The sequence below is a fragment of the Manacus vitellinus genome, unplaced genomic scaffold (genome assembly GCF_001715985.3).
Source record: "Manacus vitellinus isolate BGI_N305 unplaced genomic scaffold, ASM171598v3 scaffold_12_pilon, whole genome shotgun sequence".
In the NCBI taxonomy this organism is placed as follows: Eukaryota; Metazoa; Chordata; class Aves; order Passeriformes; family Pipridae; genus Manacus; species Manacus vitellinus.
In genome coordinates this window covers 10,036,036-10,053,762 of record NW_021938949.1, presented here as the reverse complement: position 1 = coordinate 10,053,762, position 17,727 = coordinate 10,036,036, and the positions used below count along the sequence as shown (strand labels likewise).

At 40.0% G+C, this 17,727-nt stretch overlaps 2 protein-coding genes across 3 annotated transcripts; both read right to left on the bottom strand.

Moving 5' to 3' along the window:
- Window positions 1-2,196: 2,196 nt before the first annotated feature.
- On the bottom strand, window positions 2,197-4,972 carry LOC103761418 (parvalbumin beta). 2 transcript variants are annotated; one of them, XM_018067716.1, is made up of 5 exons: window positions 4,898-4,972; window positions 4,475-4,542; window positions 3,755-3,887; window positions 2,905-3,014; window positions 2,197-2,554 (listed from the first exon to the last, which is right to left on the bottom strand). In XM_018067716.1, exons 2-5 carry the CDS (start codon window positions 4,533-4,535, stop codon window positions 2,529-2,531), a joined length of 330 nt encoding a protein of 109 aa, XP_017923205.1. In that variant the 5' UTR covers window positions 4,536-4,542; window positions 4,898-4,972; the 3' UTR covers window positions 2,197-2,528. The 2 variants fall into 2 exon arrangements, with proteins under 2 accessions (XP_017923205.1, XP_008926268.1); XM_008928020.2 differs by having other exon boundaries at window positions 4,475-4,545; window positions 4,898-4,965.
- A 2,763-nt stretch (window positions 4,973-7,735) lies between these two features.
- Window positions 7,736-14,593, bottom strand: LOC103761419 (parvalbumin, thymic). The gene is made up of 5 exons (XM_008928021.3): window positions 14,545-14,593; window positions 12,683-12,750; window positions 11,734-11,866; window positions 11,407-11,516; window positions 7,736-10,124 (listed from the first exon to the last, which is right to left on the bottom strand). Exons 2-5 carry the CDS (start codon window positions 12,741-12,743, stop codon window positions 10,099-10,101), a joined length of 330 nt encoding a protein of 109 aa, XP_008926269.1. The 5' UTR covers window positions 12,744-12,750; window positions 14,545-14,593; the 3' UTR covers window positions 7,736-10,098.
- Between the last annotated feature and the right edge of the window lie 3,134 nt (window positions 14,594-17,727).

The following is a 17,727-nucleotide window of genomic DNA, read 5'->3' as shown; positions in this document are numbered from 1 at the left end:
TTAAAAAGCTATCCTGGAAGATCTCTGCTAGCATTTGATATGATATGTGTCTTTAAATGCACTTGGAAGTGCTTCTGTGACTCAGTAGCACAATTTTCTGTCTCAGATCCTAAGTGTAATTGTCTAAGATGTTTCTCTCTGCTGTCAACATTACAGACAGCGTCAGGTGGAGTGGTTTTAAGAATCTAAATTGTTCAGGTTTTCTGTGTATTTTGAGAATAAACACGCCCTAAGGTTCGAGGCTGCGAAATAATTTGGATGCTCCCTGTTGTGACATGTAAAAGATAAGTGCAGTGCTACTCTGCTGTTACCAAAGGCCCTTTGCACGTGGCTGCATTTCACTGTGCCCCACAGTGGGTGAACAAAGCAGATAGCACTGAGGTGCCTCCAACTATTTCTGTATTCACTGCCTGCCCTCATTGATGTTAGTGGGATTCCTGCCATTAATTTCAGCAGTAGGAGGATGTATAACCCTTAGTGAGACATAAAGTACAATTACCCTATAATGAGAGTTAACCTTATCATAAATAATCATAAAAAATCATTTCTTTAACAGAAATGACCTTCTAAATAACAGGAAGCAAGTGTCTAGATTCAGACAGGCTCTTAAAACACATGCACCAGGCAGGTGACAAAATTCCACTGACAAAAAGCAACCACGTATTTAGGGTCTCAGACCTCCAAATTTGTGATTCCAGTGGCATGTTCTTTGTTTTAAGGGAGCTGTTTGGCAATGTATGTTTATGATCAGGCAGGAGTCTTTCCAGCTGGGGCCTTACAGGCACAATTTGAAGAGCTTTCTTAAAGCACCCAATAAGTAGTTACAGAAATTTCACAGCACCTGACAGCCCGTGTGAGTGAGAGACACAGAGGAAAAGAAAGTAAATGTGTTCTTGTACATAGAAAGCAGCATTTTCTCCACCAACCTGCTAAGTGGTAATACTGAAAGAAGGAAAGGTCTAAAAACATCTCTAGTCACAAGCTCTTCTTAACTTTCTGGAGGGATCAGTGAAGCTGATATCAGACTTACCTTGTCATTAATTTTTTACTGTTCTTAATGGAATGGTAAGTGGTGAAATTGTCTTAGATTTGTAGGCCTAGCAGGCTAATCAGGGTGGAAGTAAGTGTGGTTAAATAAAGGAGCTGCCTGCTATCTCAGAAGTTATCTGAGCTGTCTGGGCTTCTCTTATTTAGCCATTAATGTTGGTACAATGCTTGAAAATCTCCTGCTGACCCATATTGCATAGTGAAAATGTAAACCATAATATCAGCTGAGATACAAAGCATCTTCTGACAATGATGAGAGCTTTTAGCCCTGCAGTCAGGCTGCGCTTACTAATTCTGCAAAATTTCTTTTTTTCATTGCTCACCCAGGTGACACTGAAAGAATGAATGTCAATTTGTCAGATGGATAAATTTTTTTTCACTCTTAAAGGAAATTCTACAATATTAGGACCTGATTAATTCATTAGAGTTAATGGAAATATATTTTTGGCTAATTTATAAGTCATGAACATTTTATTGAGCATTCATTGAAGTCTTGCAGATGGCTTTAATTTTGTGTAATATGATGAATTTCCCAATATTGTATTGATATTTCCTTCCTTCTCCATAATGTCCCCTCACAAACGTGTTATGCATCAGCAGATAATTTTGAAATTAAGATTTTTCATCTGCGAATACTGAAACATCTTCTTAAATAGCTCCAACAAACAAAGTGTGTGACAGTTGTCTACCAGTTTTTGCAAAATTAGTGTCCAAAAACAGAATTGTCAAGAGTTCCAAATTTTTAAAGAGTATGTAGGAGCAACTATAACGTTTGGGATGGTTAAAGCCATCAAGAATTGCTCTCCCTTGGATTAATTCAGGCAGCTGGAATTCCGGTTTAACTCCTCGGCAGTGGAACAATAGTGCCATCGGGTGGGCACGAAGGTGAGGGATTCCTTGGAGGATTTTGAGTGTATTGCTGTTTCAGTAATCTAGATTCATCCTGGATCCAGTTGATCTTAAATTGGTGGTTTAATTGGTGCTAGGTCCTGCCATATAATTAGTCTCTGAAACATAATCAGTTGTGTAAAGAGTGACATAAAAGCACATGGAACATTAAATACACCTCTTGATTAAATACCACTGATACCAGTTACCATAACCAGGTTTTACACCTGGACATTTTATTAATTCTATTTTTTTCCAACATGTGCTAGCTATTTATGCAAATATTGAAAATTCGATGGCCCACATAGATGCTTTCAATTTCTCCTCTTACTACTTTTATTTGTACCTTTAATGCCCAAAATCCAGATGAGCAGAGCGGATTCCAGTTCAGTCTCCCAGTGGTATAGACCTTCTGCTTAAAACGTGGTTTAAGTGGTGCTTGTACTACTTTAGATGTTTTCCAGCAGTATGAAATCACTTGCCAACAGTCTTTCATGACCTTCCAGGGTACAACATACGTAAATAACTAGTAGACTTGCAATAGGAAAGATTGTTTATGGCACAGATATCTTGGTCTTTATCTTGACTGCTTGTTAAGATTTGACCAGAGCTTGAAACTCTGAAAAATAAATAAAAGAGCAATAAAATGGGACCACATTTTGTAGTTGCACAGTTTAAAAATTACTTTCTTAATTTTTAAAGTTAAAATGGGAAACTAATGATGCTTTTTCTGATAATCTTTCCTTAAAGGAACTACCCATTGTGTAGTCATAGTACTAGGTACTTCAGGCAAAGATAGTGTTGTATAGACCAGTTCCTGTGTTAGATCCTCTCTCCAACCCAGAGCGGATCTGAGCACCTCAGACTCCAATCCATAACATCCCGTGCCTGGAGCAGGGCAGCTGCCTGGAGCTGCCATTAGGAAGTCTCCAAGGCAGGTACTATTCCTTTTACTAAAGGCAGTCTTACCATCCACTCCAATTTTGCCATCTCCATCACTATCCCCTGCTGCCAGGAACGCCTTGGTCTCAGCGTCAGTCAGAGCTCTGGCACTGGCAGAGAAATGCTTCAGGAAAAGTCTGTTAAAGGAGAGAGGACAAATGACTGAGACATGCTCAGTGTTGGAAGAGTTTGGGGTTTGATACTGGCAATAGCTGTAAAATGTCAAGCCTCATTCAGTTCTGCAGACTGTTTCAGTGGCAAAACTTCCTCTAACTTCAGTGAGAGTAAGGGTAAGAAAGCAAGAGTATGCTGCATCACAACATGTACAAATGCTTGATGGCATCTTGGTTTCACTGGATTAAAAAGGCAAAATTAACACTGGCTCTGCAGTGGCAGGAGTCGTCTTCCCTTCCTCATTATCTTCCTTCTTTATCCTAAGATGCAGATCCTCGAGAGTGACAAGAATTTCTCTAATCTTACTTCTAGCTTCAAAGCTGGATGAATGTGATCTGGAAGGTAGAATTCATGTGACAGAAAGAAAGATGAGAGAAAAATAGCCCTTTGAATTCAGTCTAGTAAAGATTCTTGCAATAATAAGAAGCAGCTGTAGCAGAACTGCTATTTTTATCTTCACAGTCTGTCAGTTATCACTACATGAAAGAAATTTTTTTGGTGCTGTCAGAGAGTTTTCTCGTTGTGATCCAGCCTTGCCTTTGTTATTTGAGTTGCAGCTCCTCCAGCACAGGCACTCACACATGTGCACACCCCCCCCATTGTCTCATCCAGAGAGAGAGAGAAGGAAAGGGAGTATTTCTGATCTTGTTTTTAGATGACAGAACACAATCTTGTTGGTAACTCATTTTTTTAATTTACTTACTTCAGTTCCTCTTCCTCAATAAATCCACTCCTGTCCTGGTCAAGAATGCTAAAGACTTTGGTGAGTTCGTCTTTGGACTTGGAGTTGAGACCCACTTTGACAAAAAAGGTTTTGTAATCAAACGAGTCAGCAGCTGAAATAAGCAGGAAGGGGGAGAGAAAAGTAGTTAAAGATCTGGAATCAAAAAAAAATTAGCTTTTTGGTCAAAAACCAGCAAACTATTCTGCAGTACAGTGAGGGTCATCACAAACCCCAAGTAACAACCTTTGATTTTCCTGACTTTACATCAGATTAATGGGATTTTTCCATCAATGATGTCTCAAACCTAGGAATATAAATAATGGCTCTGGTCTTTATCATGCAAGAACATACATTTGTAAATAGATACTTCGCTCAAACATAAATTCACAGAACCTGACGGTAAATATTTTATTGAAATCAGCAGTATTTTTATTATTATTCTCTGAAAAAACAGGATTTCTGCCTCAGGACTTCAGGCATTGGTTTTTTTCATACTTAATACTACTACAATGCACAAGTGATAATGGGTTCCTGTACCTTGGCAAAGATTAAAACTTGCCTCTCTTCCATTACCTTGCCTCCTTTATCTCTTTCTCAAACAGCCTTTTCTGTTTCTATTGGAATTGGGACCTTGAGGTAGTGGGGACAAAAGAATTTGATAGCTAAACTGAGAAGCCAAATTTAACCCATAAATATTACCTTGACAGCTCTGTAGGCCAGCTGCAATTTCAGCTTCTGTCAGGATACCAGAAAGAGCCATGGCAAAGCTACTGCAAAATGAAAAGCACTGTTGGGCAGAGTTCCCACTGCTCTTGCTCTCCCAGCCCGTGGTGCCCAGGAGGACAGACAGGTCTCCCCAGGGGGGCATTTGCAGCCCAGGTCCAGGGCAGAGCAGGGGATCTGCCCTGCAGGAGCCAACTGCTCCATCCTTTAGTCCAGATCTGTGTCCCACATCTGACTCACTGTTATTTCTAGTTAAGGCTTCAGGTGCCCAAGCTGAGGAGAAACTCAAAGGTATTTGTAGAACTGCCCAGCATTTGGGGATCTCAGGTTATTTCCATGCATTCTTTCTGTGAATTATTGTGGTGTCTTCTAAAGCTCCAAAGGAAAGATTGAACTCACCTTGCCTCTTAGTTTCCCCCCAGCCAAGAAAATTTTGTAAGGCAAAAAATCTGCAGAGTCCTCTTGACTTAATTCTTGTTCAAATGGCAGAGATAACGACTTATATAGATTTTAATTAAGTCCTCTTGACCTTTTACAGAAGTCCCAGAGCCACGTGATGGCTCAGATACCCCAGGGGATAAGTTACTGTGACTGACAAGATGTACTAGCTAATCAGATTGATATTTATATCCCAAAGGAATGCACATACTGTTTTAGACAATATGGAAATTTTAGTGCCACATAAAGTAAATCCTTTCAGCTTGCACCTATTTTATTGAAGTAAATTACTTTTGATGTGTGATTTAAAAAAATATAATTTTTTTTATAGCTTAATGATAGCAACAAATGGGCATCTTCATGGGACACTTTGACCTTTGAGGACCTGATCCTGATGGGAATTTCCCATGAAGCATTACTCCTGCAATTGCCCTAATTGTCTTTAAATAATACTAGCACTGGTACATTTGTAATAGATATATCTGACACATCTAGGAATCTAGCTTTGCCTTTATTTCAGATTACTAGGGAATAATTGAGAGTGTGGCCTGGGTTTAGAGAGGATCTGATAATTGTGTCGGAATTAATGAACATGCAAGAAGTAATCCTTGTGAGAAGCCCACACTGAGATTGCAAAGCCTTCATGGATAGAAGTTTTGGAGTATCTCTGTGGCAAACCAGCGCTTGCCCGTAGGTGGCACCAAAGACAGACAAGTCCAGCCGTGACACCTCTCCGGGGCTACTTGGGGTGAGGGAAAACGGAGGAACAGAATGAGAACAGGGTAACAGGTGTAACGGGGTGTTCAGCAGGGAGGAGGAGAAGGGGAAGGAGCAGGTATTTAAAACAAAAAAGTCTAATCTACCAAATCACTTGAAAGACAGGAATATAAAAGACTGAGCTGAAAACTCTGAAATAACTCCAGAGGACTCTCTTTCCATGATGATTACGAAGAACAGGTTAGTTCATCCGTCTAACAAAAACAGGTTTTACTGTGTTTATTTTTATGCTGGCCAAATATTCGTGTCTGTTATGGAGATCACTGCAAATATAAAATCAGTGTGTTCTATAGGCCTGGGAGTTAGAGCAGAGAGTTGGTATCCAGGAAATACAGCTGACTGATATCTAGTTGTGATGGAACTGATGTGATTCCCTGAGTCAAGTATTCACGTGTTCTACTTGGACATAAGTTCCCCCTTGAATTGAGGGTCAGTAAACACCTTTGTGACTGCAGGGTGAGGCATTGTTTCAGGGTACCTTCTTTGATATCATAACTGCTGTGCTGATCTGATTTTCTTTTCTGCAGCTTGATATACAAACCCTCTGATTTTCTTGTTTTCATGAGTGTAGGACATGCTGACAAACAAATCCAAAGTCATGGAGCAGCCATATCCCAGCTGCTGGTGTGTTCTGTAGGCCTTCAGCACAGGAAAGGTACCAGGCAGTCCATACCAATGGAATGGTATTTTTCTGTGCTTGGAAGCAAAAGTAACATGGAAATTAAGCTTCATAAAATGTAAACACTTCAGTTCATATTCCACAGTTCCACTTATTAAAATGTTTTAAAATGCATGAAAAATTAAACATGAAAATGCTAGGTACGTGTCTGTTCAGGGATTTAATCAAGATGTATCTATTTCAGTAACCAATTCCAGGAAATTAATCCAGCCTTGGCCCCCTCTGCCCACACTGTTTGTGTGAAGAGCTCCAGGCGCCTCTGATGATGCTGCATCAAAGATTTTCCACATGGGCTGGCTGCTAACTCAGAGAAGAAACTTTACCAGTCTATGTGTGCAATGAATGTTCTGACATCCCCTTGCCCTTTCTGTGCTCTCGTACTTGTTAGAAGATGACCGTGAGATTTTGAACAGTTGGAGAGCTGAAATCGAATCTGAAGTTTACAAGTGGCTCTAGGTTGGGATTTCCAAAGGAATATGAAGTTAGGAGGCAGCCAGCTTCCACTAAATATCAGGAGATTTTAACTTATGCAAGGTTCTGCTCCTTTTTCAAGACAACCCAAGATTTTGGTTTGTGAGAGATGATGGATTCAGTGGCTAAAGCACTAGGCTGGGTTAGGGATATTGACCCTGGCCCTTTATATCCTTTTTTTAAGAAGTTTGTGTTTTGTTCCCTTTAAAGAGATCATAGTACATCTTTATTTAACGAGAAATATAGGGAGGATTAGAAATACAACCTTACAGGGTGATCAGGGATTGAGGTGTTTGAGAACTCACAGTCTTTGGGCTTAGTGGAACTCAGATCTGCCACTCACATTTTGGATTGCTCTTTAGTTGTCTTAAGTAAAGGTAAAACACATGAACAACATTTCTTTTATCTTGGGAATTATGAAGCAGTATTATACAGAGTATTACACTGAGTAGAATGGTTTTACTCTAAACCTGAGAACAGGTGTGAAAATCAGTGTGAAAATACAGGGGGTTGTTGTTGGATCCTTTCTGGTTTGATGTAGAATAAACAATTTCTAACAGAATTTTGGTATTTAACTCTATACTCAGCAGTGTTTTATTTGTGTAAGTCATTCAAAAAAGCTGGATGCAGAGAATTGAATCCTTACTTATCAAATTGCCCAAAAGGGTTATGGAACCTCCATCCTTGAAGATACTCAAACTCAGCTTGAGCTACCTGCCCTATGGTGGCCTGGGACCAGAGAACTCCAGAGAACCTTTCCAGCAGGAATTACTCTCTGATTCTGTACATCAGTTGTGGTAACACTGTGATACCACCACATGTCTCTGCTCCTTCAGCACATTCACAGAGACCTCCTGCAATAGAAGTGTTTCTCGAACACAACGACCTTGTCAAATTCAGAGAATGCTCCATGCTCTTCCCTAGGAAAACTGAAGGCTGTCACTGGCTGAAATTAAACTAATTGAAATGAGCCTTCCCAGAAAACTTTATATTTTTTGAATTTGTTTCCTTTACTTGAAAAATACTCTTTTCTATCTTGGTTAAAATGTGGATTCCAGTGCCAACAAAATCCTTAATAGAGAGCAGGTGGTGTTTTTGCTGAACAGTCTATGGGATTTTTTAGAAATTGGGGACTTTTTTGAGTTTTACTGTAATTTCTTCTAATGAAATGGCTGGATGGTTTTAGTGAGATTTAAAACACATCTTCTTGCCACAGGTTAGTGTTTCAGAAGAGCGGATTTTCTCGTAAGCGTAGTGAAGTTACAGCACACAGAGGAGTGCCTGATTCTCGGGAACACCTCATCCCCCTGGGGCAGCAGAAGGCAGGGATGTGCAGTTGTTCAGCATCTCTGAAATACAGGATGGGCCACTGTGCAGTGTTGCATTTCTTGCATTCCACATGAGACTCTCAGAGGTGGAAGGAATGCAGCATCAGGTCTGTCACTTATTGTGCTGGGGGTGCTGCCTGCTTGTGAGCCAGTGACAGGAGAGTTGGGAGATCAGCTGTGTGGGGAGCCAAAGTGTGTCTTACATCTGGATATTGCTGCAGGGCTGGATTGCTCGGGGGTTTTTTCTTCAGCGGGGAAATGAATAAGGTGAAAGGAACCAACAGAGTCTCATCATTATGCAAAATATTTCTGTGCTGCAATTAACAGCAGCTATAATTTAAGCCCAGATTTAACATCAAAGGCAGTTGGGATAGAATTAGGATTTATGTTCATTATAATTCTGCCAAGGCTTCAGTGAGTCTGATTGCTGGAATTCCTCTTTTGCATTAGCCATCTTAAATCTGTTGACCAGCTCTCCTACAGGCCTGGGTATGAGGGAGCTGTACTTGCCTCACATAATCATCTTGCAACTCATGGAAATGCCAACACTGGATGTTACATAAAAGTTCCAGAAGGCTTTGTTTCTTCTCTTCTTCAAAACAGCTGCCAAATTATAATTATCGTTCAGCTTCAGTGGGGAGTGTTAAAATGACAGTCAGTCTGTGAGCTGGAACCACAGCACGGGACAAGGGGAAAGAGGCAGAGAAGTGTTGGGGGGAAAATTTCCAACAATCAGCCAGAAATGCCCAACATCCCCTCACTCTGCTGAGCTCTGCATTTAACCACAAACATTATTTACTTGGCCCATTAATGAAGACAGTGCTGTAACCAGCTCTAAATCCTCTAAGACACTTGTCAAAGGGAAGACTGGTTCTTAGTAGTTTTCAGACTGAAGAAAGTTGCTAAATTATGGAATATATAGATGATTATTCATATAATAAATGAAAGAATTGAGTGATAGCAATTATTTAACAATGTGACAGTGCTTCAAGGGAATCAAGCAGCAAGACTGGCTGTTGTTTCATCTGTAGGAAACACAGAAATTCACGGATGTGGCAAAGGATTATTGTTTTGTGCATATTGAGAGACAATAAGCAACGTGGTCATGATTCATGGAAAACCCTCCAGGCCCGTGGCCCAGGTTGTCAGGGGACTGTGACTTGTGACAGTGTCAGACTGGGATTAGACCCTTCTCCTCTATCTCACAGCTGCCTTAGATTTCATGAGAGATAAATCTTCTTAAGGGAGAGTTACATTTTAGGCCATAAACACTTTGTGAGGATACGTGCTGTAACCTAGTACTTTATTTTGTAAAATTACCCACAACCTTATTCTGTGCTTTGAGCTATGTGTCAACTCCTCTTAAATTTTTTTCTCATATTTTCAGGGTTGGGACTGAATTATTTTTAGCCATCTTGTTAGCAGTGCTTTTCCTCAAGGATCAGAGAATTAAGCAGAAATAAACCTCAATGAAATCAGTACAATTAAGCCTTAGAAGATATCATATTGTTTAAGATGATCCAAACTGCATCTGGCGAGTCAGCATGCTCAAGTATGAGGATGGAGAACCTAAACAAAATTTAAAAAAGTAGCTTTCCCCCCCACCCCCCGAAGTTCTTTTTGTTTGGTTGGTTTTTTAATTTTTTTCTCCCCTCTTCCGGCCACAATTTCAACATTATCAGTGCTTGAAAATCACAAAGTGCCTTCTTTACAATGGAAATGTAGCAAAACCACATGACCAAAACATTGCAAGATTTCTCAGTGATCCGGGGTGGGAATTTCGTGTGTGGGGAACTGTTAATGCCTGAAACAATATAAAAATGTACAAACACATGCTGAGTGCGAAGTGCTTGTTGGACGAGGTAATTGGAAGAGTCAGTCCAAGGTTGCCTTTGGTCTAATGCTGTTTATGCCTTCACCAGAGACTGGAATTCTGTCAAGGAAGAAAATGAGAAGGCAGGGAATAAAACTAGATGATAATGTTTTTTGACATCTTTAAAAAGATAGATAAAAATGACTTAAACTCCTAAGCATGGAGGGCCCCCAAAGTTATTATAACACTGCACAAGCTACTGCTAAACTGAGATTCTGGGGGCGTAACAGATTTTTCACTCCTCAAAAAGAGTAAGTGCGGAGAGGAGGAGTGTGTCTGTAAATTCACATTTGTGGGAAATCCTGAGTTATAGGTAAACTATCTTTACCCCATTACAAACTCTGATAATAGCCAAGGAAGCAGAGCCTGTAGCTCTCAGTGAGAGGGATTTTTTTGTTTTGTTTTGTTGTTCCAAAGAAAAAACATCAGTAGCGATGTAATTTCAGATGGGAGATTCAATGGTTAAGGGCTAAGATCTCCATAATACAATGCCCTATTTGGGGCTTATAAACAGAAGCTGCAAAAGCTGCTGCTAAAGCAAATTCCTCCAACAGTGTATCTCTCTCTCCTCCCAAACTCTGGCTAAGATTAGCACGTGTGTCTGTTGGAGTTATTGCCACCTGTCCTAGTTCAGCTGAGACAGCCCTGTTTTCAGTGACTTCATCTCTAATATATGATGCATAATGTCCTATTTTTCTGTGCTGCAATTTCTAAAAGAAATATCCTGGCTAGTTCACATCATCCCTGTGAGGTTTTCTCCAGGAATTTGGTTTAGTTTCTCCTAGGAGGACTGCCTGATGAAACGTGCACTTAGCAGATGACTCTCCAGCACAAAATCCTGTGCTGCATTGCAGCAGTTGCAGCCTTGAGAAACAACACCAGTCTTATTCACATTAGTGAACTAACCACTCAGTAATACTGGCACTGTTTGATAGTGGTAGATGAGGGAATACGTTTATGTAGGTGGAAGTGTGTTTAAAAATGAAAGTGTCAGATTGCCAGAAGTGCAGAAATGGAAATTTGGAGATGTTTAGGTGTTCAGGAAGTTTTAAGGATCTGGCACATTGAGTCTGTGGATCAGACACACAGCAGGATTAACCCCAAAGCTCTTATTATGGGCTGGAAAGACCAGACTCTACATAGGGCCTAAATATTCTGTTGGTGCAACAGAGACCAAATGGGAATAAAGTGATGAAAACAAAGGAGTATTTGCTCATATAAAACCTGTGGCAGAATTATGAGGCTGAAGTATTCAGATGTGTTCTTCATGCCACAGTTCAAATGCAGCCTGAAATGTGTGGATTTTAAACCACAAACTTTATCAAGTTTCCAGAAGTCTTACCTTCCACTCCAATTTTGCCATCCCCATCGGTGTCACCTGCAGCCAGAAAAGCCTTGGTCTCTGCCGAGGTGAGGACTCTGGCACTCGAAGAGAAATTCTTCAGGAACAGCCTGAAACAGGACAGGGGAGAGTGCTGGGCTGGAGTTTTATTCTCTGAAATGTCCCATAAGGTAATGCCTGCTCTTATTATCTGAGGAAACCCACACAGATTCAAGGAAAGACGACGAACTGCATTTTATTTTTGAAAGAACAAGTTTCTTCTAGGACACCAGGCACATTCAAAGGTTTACATTGCTTAAAGGAATAGAGCAGCTGAACAGTACTTACTGCAGCTCCTCTTCTTCAATGAAACCACTCTTGTCCTGATCAAGGATTCCAAAAACTTTCTTTATCTGATCAGGAGTTTTGCTGGATAAACCAACCATGGAGAAGAAAGACTTGTAGTTGAAGGAATCATCAGCTGGAAGAAACAGAAGTCATTAAGTATTTTCTCTTGAAGTGTCTACTGTTGTAGACACTTATTCCTTGTGAATATGTGAATGTTGTAGACACATATTCCTTGTGAATATGTATGTCTTTTCTTAAGCATCAGCCTGCTTCTCTTTCTCTTATTCCTTGGTGTAGCAAAAGAGCAGATACAGTGGATAATTTCCCTTTCTAATCACCCTGTGCCTGTGGTCGTATATCCTTTCAGCCAGTTTGAAGTTTTCTGCCACAGCCCACATTCTGCTAAATCAGGATTTATGCAAAGTGTCACATGCAATTAATAATAAATATTTAGAGGGTGCTACTATGCCCTATGAAGCAACTCTCATAATTCTTCCCTCATTTTCACTGAGTCCTTACTTAGGTGAAGAATTTGGTAGAAAAGTAAGTAATTCACAGACGAATCAGATCTTTGAATATTTGGAAAATGGGCTTGATCTTGCTGAGCAGCTCTCAAGAGGACTGAGGCTGGTCATTGTTTCACAAATGACACTTTGATTCTGCGAACTAAGGCTTTTTTTTTTAATTGTTAAGGAAAAAGCTGACTATTTAAATATAAGTCTTTAACAGGTTTAAACATTGACAGAGTTAAGCCAGCTCTAGCCGAAACTGTGGCCCTTTTAATTGGTGCTCACCACTTGTGAGACTTTCTGAATTTAAGGGGCTATACTGTAATGTAGCTTAGAAAGAGATCTCACAGGGAAGGAATCTAAGGGGAAAATGATAGGCATGTCATCTTAAGACATAAAAATGGTATGCATCTTCTGTCTGCAGAGCGACCATTCCTTACCCTGGCAGCTGGAGAGAGCAGATTCAATATCTTTAGCAGAAAGGATGTCAGTGATGGCCATTCTTGAACTGTAAAATAAATTAAATGTGAGCTACTTAGTCATTAAAATGACTTCTGTACCTCTTTCATGACTCTATTTGAAGTTGCTGCTGTGACAGTATGTGATAGGGGAGACATTATTCATCCCCTGGTAAGTGGAGCACAGTGTGGCAGATGAACAGATGTCTGAGCAGGTGCTTCCACTGAAAGCTGGGTAATGAGGGAGGAATTCTGCCTGTGGAGCGTGGGGCTTCAGGAGGATCTGCTGCCTGTGCTGTGCTGGGAGGGAGAATCAAAGGTGTCTAGCACCACAAAGCTTCACGACTTCTGTGTGGGTTTTCCTGGAGGTGGATTATTACTCAAATAAAACCAGCATATATTTACAGCACACATAAAAGATAAGGCTCGGAATGTCCCCGAGAACTATATCTGGAATAAGTGTAATTGGAATTTAAAAAACCCTAGTATTATTATCAATAGATAATTAGAGATCTTTACAGAGAATGAAAATATTACGGTAGAATTAGTAACAGTGATTTTACTCATTTCAAGGAAGTGTAAATTTGGAGAATAAGTTCCTCCTCTGTTTAGTTGCAACAATGACTGTGTTGCTGGGCTGCTGTGCCATTGAAAGGCTACATCTCATGAGAGCTTCATAGAAAAGTTTCTAAGTATATTGTGAGATGGGGGTTTTTTTGCATTTTATGTGATGATAAAAAACTAGATTTTCATCCAGATTTCGGCATTTCAGTATATACTGCTGTGTTTAGAACAGAAGTATTGAGGCTTAATATTCATTCTTAGTAGAGTGGAGAAAGTGTTTTCTTCTGATACAGCAGCATTTCATTTGAGAAGAGATACCCTTTGTCCCCTTCAGCCACCAACAGCTGCAGTAGTTTGCCAGTGTAATATAGATCACTTAACAAAATGCTATAATGCCTGAATTTCTAATAAGTTTTTTATGAATTTCTAATAAGTTTTTTAGTGTGAACATAACACTGATGAATTTACAGTTTGGTAAACTGCTCCTACCAAGTGCAGACTGGTTACAATGTAAAACTTGCAACATTACTGATAATTCATGTTAATGAAAGAAGGGGAACTAAGGCATAGAAAAGTTATCCTTGAAAGCCACAAGAGAACACAAATATCATTTCATTAATCCCAAACTGGTCATCAACAACATCGTTCTTCCTGTCCAAGCATGGAAAGCAGCATTTTCATGAGAAGGAATCCACTCCTGGAACCCATTTATGGTCTGTGCACTGGTTTGAGATCTACACACAGGTTTAAACTTAGCCTAAAATATGAAATGGCTGAACCTGTACCTGTTGGTTTGCAGCAGAGGGAAATGTCAATCGTTTTAGTCCTTTTCTGAATATCTCAGAAAGTGTAAGAAAGCAATGGGACAAATTGCCACTGATGGCAGTGGCTACTTCTCCACCTCAGGCAGCTAAGTTACTCTTGTTTCACTAGTAATTATTTTGTCCCAACTGCTTCTTGTGCAAAATTCCTCCTTTCAGCACCAGGCAAGATAATTTGGAGCTCAGCCATTCATCTAATTCTCCCTGCTGACCGGATTAAACACGGAGAAGAGTTGAAGGAAAGTCTAAAAATGGCAGCATTTTTTACAATGAGCATTGTTCCAGTCTTGTTCCATCCTATGATCCAAATGCTGATTCTATTCTATGTTAGCTTATGAAGATACAACAGACTGGAAGCTGAGGTAAGAACAGATATTTTAATTGCACAGGGACTTCCCATTTAGGGAGCATTTGCTTTTGTATTTCTTCTTCTGAAAGCAGAGGATCTAATCAGCTTACCTTTGTGGTCTTCTTGGCTGGATAAGGAAGCAGTCAGGTTGAGAGGAAGGTACTTGCTGTGTGTTTCCAGCAGAGCTGGACTTGCATATATATACTTTAAGTTGTATACCATATACAGATTTTAGATTTCAGCGTCACGAAGGGGGAATGGTGTCAGATGAACTTGCCTAACTAATCATCTTGCACTATTTTTATCTCAAGAGAATACATATGATATTTGCAAACGAAACAAGATAAGTGGCCAGATAGACAAAAAGAACAGTCATGTTAAATTTCTTCTGATTTAAGCAGAAATCACCAACTTCTCTGTATGATGTAGGGCAAGAAACCCTCCCACTATCTGATACACTTGATCTGAGGAGTCAGATGAAATGAAGCAGAGTAACTTCTGAAGAGATGACTTTAATGAATGTTTAAATATGATAACGTGTTATCTTATCTGCAGACACTACGCGTGATAGAGTTTCATTGTTAGAGCACTAAACAAAATAAATTAAAAGTATCCTGTTCGAGTACTGTTTGTGCAGCAAACCATTTAGGGAAATGATAGCCTTGTTGATAGCCTTCTTGATATCCCAGAATGTCTGATCTGGTGTTTTGAAAAAAATGCCACACAGTCACTTTGTTGCTACAGGAGGTAAAATAATATTATGTCAATCCATCGGAACAGTTGGTTGGGGGAGGGTATTTCATCTGTTTCCAGAGAAACTCTTACAATTCTGCAAGGTTCTGACAACCTGTTTAGTTGGGTATGTGTGAAGCAAAGGGGTTGTCATCTACCCAGCTGTCTCAGAGACAAAAGTCCCTGAGCTCTACATGAAAGATCTTGGCTTTCAGAATACAGAGAAAAATGTTGATAGCAACATCACTGCACAATACGTGAAGAGTGTCTTTGCAGTTTGTCAGCCTGCCTTCAATCTCTATTTTTTTAAAAATTGTTTGGACAGTTGCTGTTTCCAAAAGTCCCTTTGTGCAGTTGCCTTTTTCATAGAAATATTTTGGTCATCTCAATTTCCTTCCATGAATGCTGCAGCCTCACTGGGTGAGGAACCTGTCAGCTTGGATCTCACTTGTGTCTCCAGGCAGCAGAACAGTGAAAGACAAGTCATATGGATGTCAGCACAAGGGATCATTATGGCCAGGACTGAGGGGTGGTGAGGGATCACAGTGCAAGTGGCATCACAGCTTGAGGTGGTGGCGCAGGAAGAGGTGACGGTGCAGAGACTGTCTCAGTGTCAGAGACAAGGCATCTTTTTCCCAAAGCACTTCCCCCTAAGATGGAAGGCAAACTCAGCCAGTCACTGATGCCAGTCACTAATAAATCATAGGGTCAGACAGCAAAGTGGCAAATGGGGGGTACCTACGAGACCTTAATGCATCCAACACTGAGGCAGGTGATCAAAAAGTGACAAAAGACCAGGGAAAATGATTCTGTGTGTGGAGGAGCTGTTATTTCATTTATAAAGATAAGAAAAGTTATTGCTACAAGTTTTTTATCATTTTACAAATTGTGTGTGTATGTCCTCCATGAAAAAGTTTCGGACACCGATAATTCTTATTCAGGGAAGAATCATTGTTTGAGAATGGCTGTGGAAGATTTCAGCTTTCCCCATTTTCTGAATGGGTTCTTGACCAGCTGACGCTGAAAAAAATTCCAAGAAGAATTTGATGGATAGATATTTAATACTGGCTCTTGTCACTGGTGACATCTGGTAGAAGGGATACAAATATCACTTTCCCCCCTCAAACTCTTCTAAGAAATTATTACAAATGAGAAAAAAATTCCTCTCCCTTTTACACACACCACCCTTTTCTCCCCCTCCAGTTCGGGAAATTGTCCACATAGTGCCAACAACTGATGTGCAGTACGTGGAGCATCCAACACAAAAACCAATGGCATGATATGACCTAATGAAGCTAAGTTAAGAGGAAGGCCAAATTCTGCTGAAACTCTTGGACTGCAGGAGTCTGCACGGGAATTTGGTCTCTGGTGTCTGTTTCAGAGAATGCATTTGATTTTAGATGCTATGGCTTCTCATTTTGCCCAGAGCTAATTCCACATATGTTAACCCCTCGCCCCCACTCTTCCCTTTAAAAATAGCATTGATTGCTGTTATTTCCCTTAATGCCTGTGGACTGTTGCCATTAGTTTGAACTTTAGTATGTGAAGCACATAAGGATGCAGTCTGTAAAAGTGTGCTTTGTTTTCTAAGAGGCTTCAGAGAGGTGATTCCTTTTGTGCCCTGAGGTTTTAAGGATAAAGCATGTACATCAAATGATTTATGGCTCTGGTCTGTTGAGCTGTATTCAGACTCCAGCAGATTTTGGAGTCACTTTTGCAGTGAGATTGGAGGCACTAGAGATCCAGAACATGTGCACTGATGAAATGCACAGGAATCATGTAACTATTTACAACCAGCCTCCAACAACCATTTTCTTTACAAGCCCTACGTTAGAGATTGCAAAAACATCTGTCTGCTCACTTTTACTTTCTTAAATCAAATACTGTTAATAACTTTCCAAGTTATTGGAAGGGAAGTATGAAAAAGTAAAAAGAAAATATCCCTTTTGGACCATCAGGTTACCACTAAAAGCATTTTTAAACCCTGGGATTTGGCATTTCCCTTTGCTCAAGGCTCATTGCCTTCTGCAGGCATGGTCTTGTTTTATTCTTCCCATTTTCAATCTTAATTCTTCTGACACTTGAAGTTTCCTCTCCAGGTTGAAAAGCTGTATTTCAGGTCATCATAAATTCTGGGGTTGTTCTATAATCTATTCTTGTTATTCTTCTTTGAGTGTTGATGTAAATCATGTGTGCAATGGAATAACAAAAGTGCAGCTAACAGTAGTGAGTGCCTGCTTTAATTTAAATAAGTGTGACCTTGTATATGCCTGAGATAATTTTCAGATGAATGAGATGAATGCTCCTGATAGGGGTATCCATAGTCACGAGTCAAGGAAAAGGAATCACCTTACATAATGTGTTTAACCTATTGCCAAATGACATGTGAATAGAGAAAGTGGGATATTCATTCAGCTTGTAATTTGCTTTGGGAATATATGAGATGAAAGAAAGAGTATGAATGTAATTTAATGTAATTGTATGAATGCATCATGCTCCAGTCATTTGAGGAATGTAGCTCTTGGAGTGATCTGGAAATATTTGTCACTAGTTCTAGAATT

Bases quoted from the DNA above. Each gene is read 5' to 3' on its own strand.
- LOC103761418 (XM_018067716.1), bottom strand. From the start codon at position 4,535: ATGGCTCTTTCTGGTATCCTGACAGAAGCTGAAATTGCAGCTGGCCTA. The intron at 3,888-4,474 runs GTAATATTTATG...TGCTTATTTCAG, and splicing joins TGGCCTACAGAGCTGTCAAG to CTGCTGACTCGTTTGATTAC. The intron at 2,555-2,904 runs GTAAGACTGCCT...TTTATTTTTCAG, and splicing joins TGGCAAAATTGGAGTGGATG to AGTTTCAAGCTCTGGTCAAA.
- LOC103761419 (XM_008928021.3), bottom strand. From the start codon at position 12,743: ATGGCCATCACTGACATCCTTTCTGCTAAAGATATTGAATCTGCTCTC. The intron at 11,517-11,733 runs GTAAGTACTGTT...GTCCTGTTTCAG, and splicing joins ATTGAAGAAGAGGAGCTGCA to GCTGTTCCTGAAGAATTTCT. The intron at 10,125-11,406 runs GTAAGACTTCTG...CTTCCTTGACAG, and splicing joins TGGCAAAATTGGAGTGGAAG to AATTCCAGTCTCTGGTGAAG.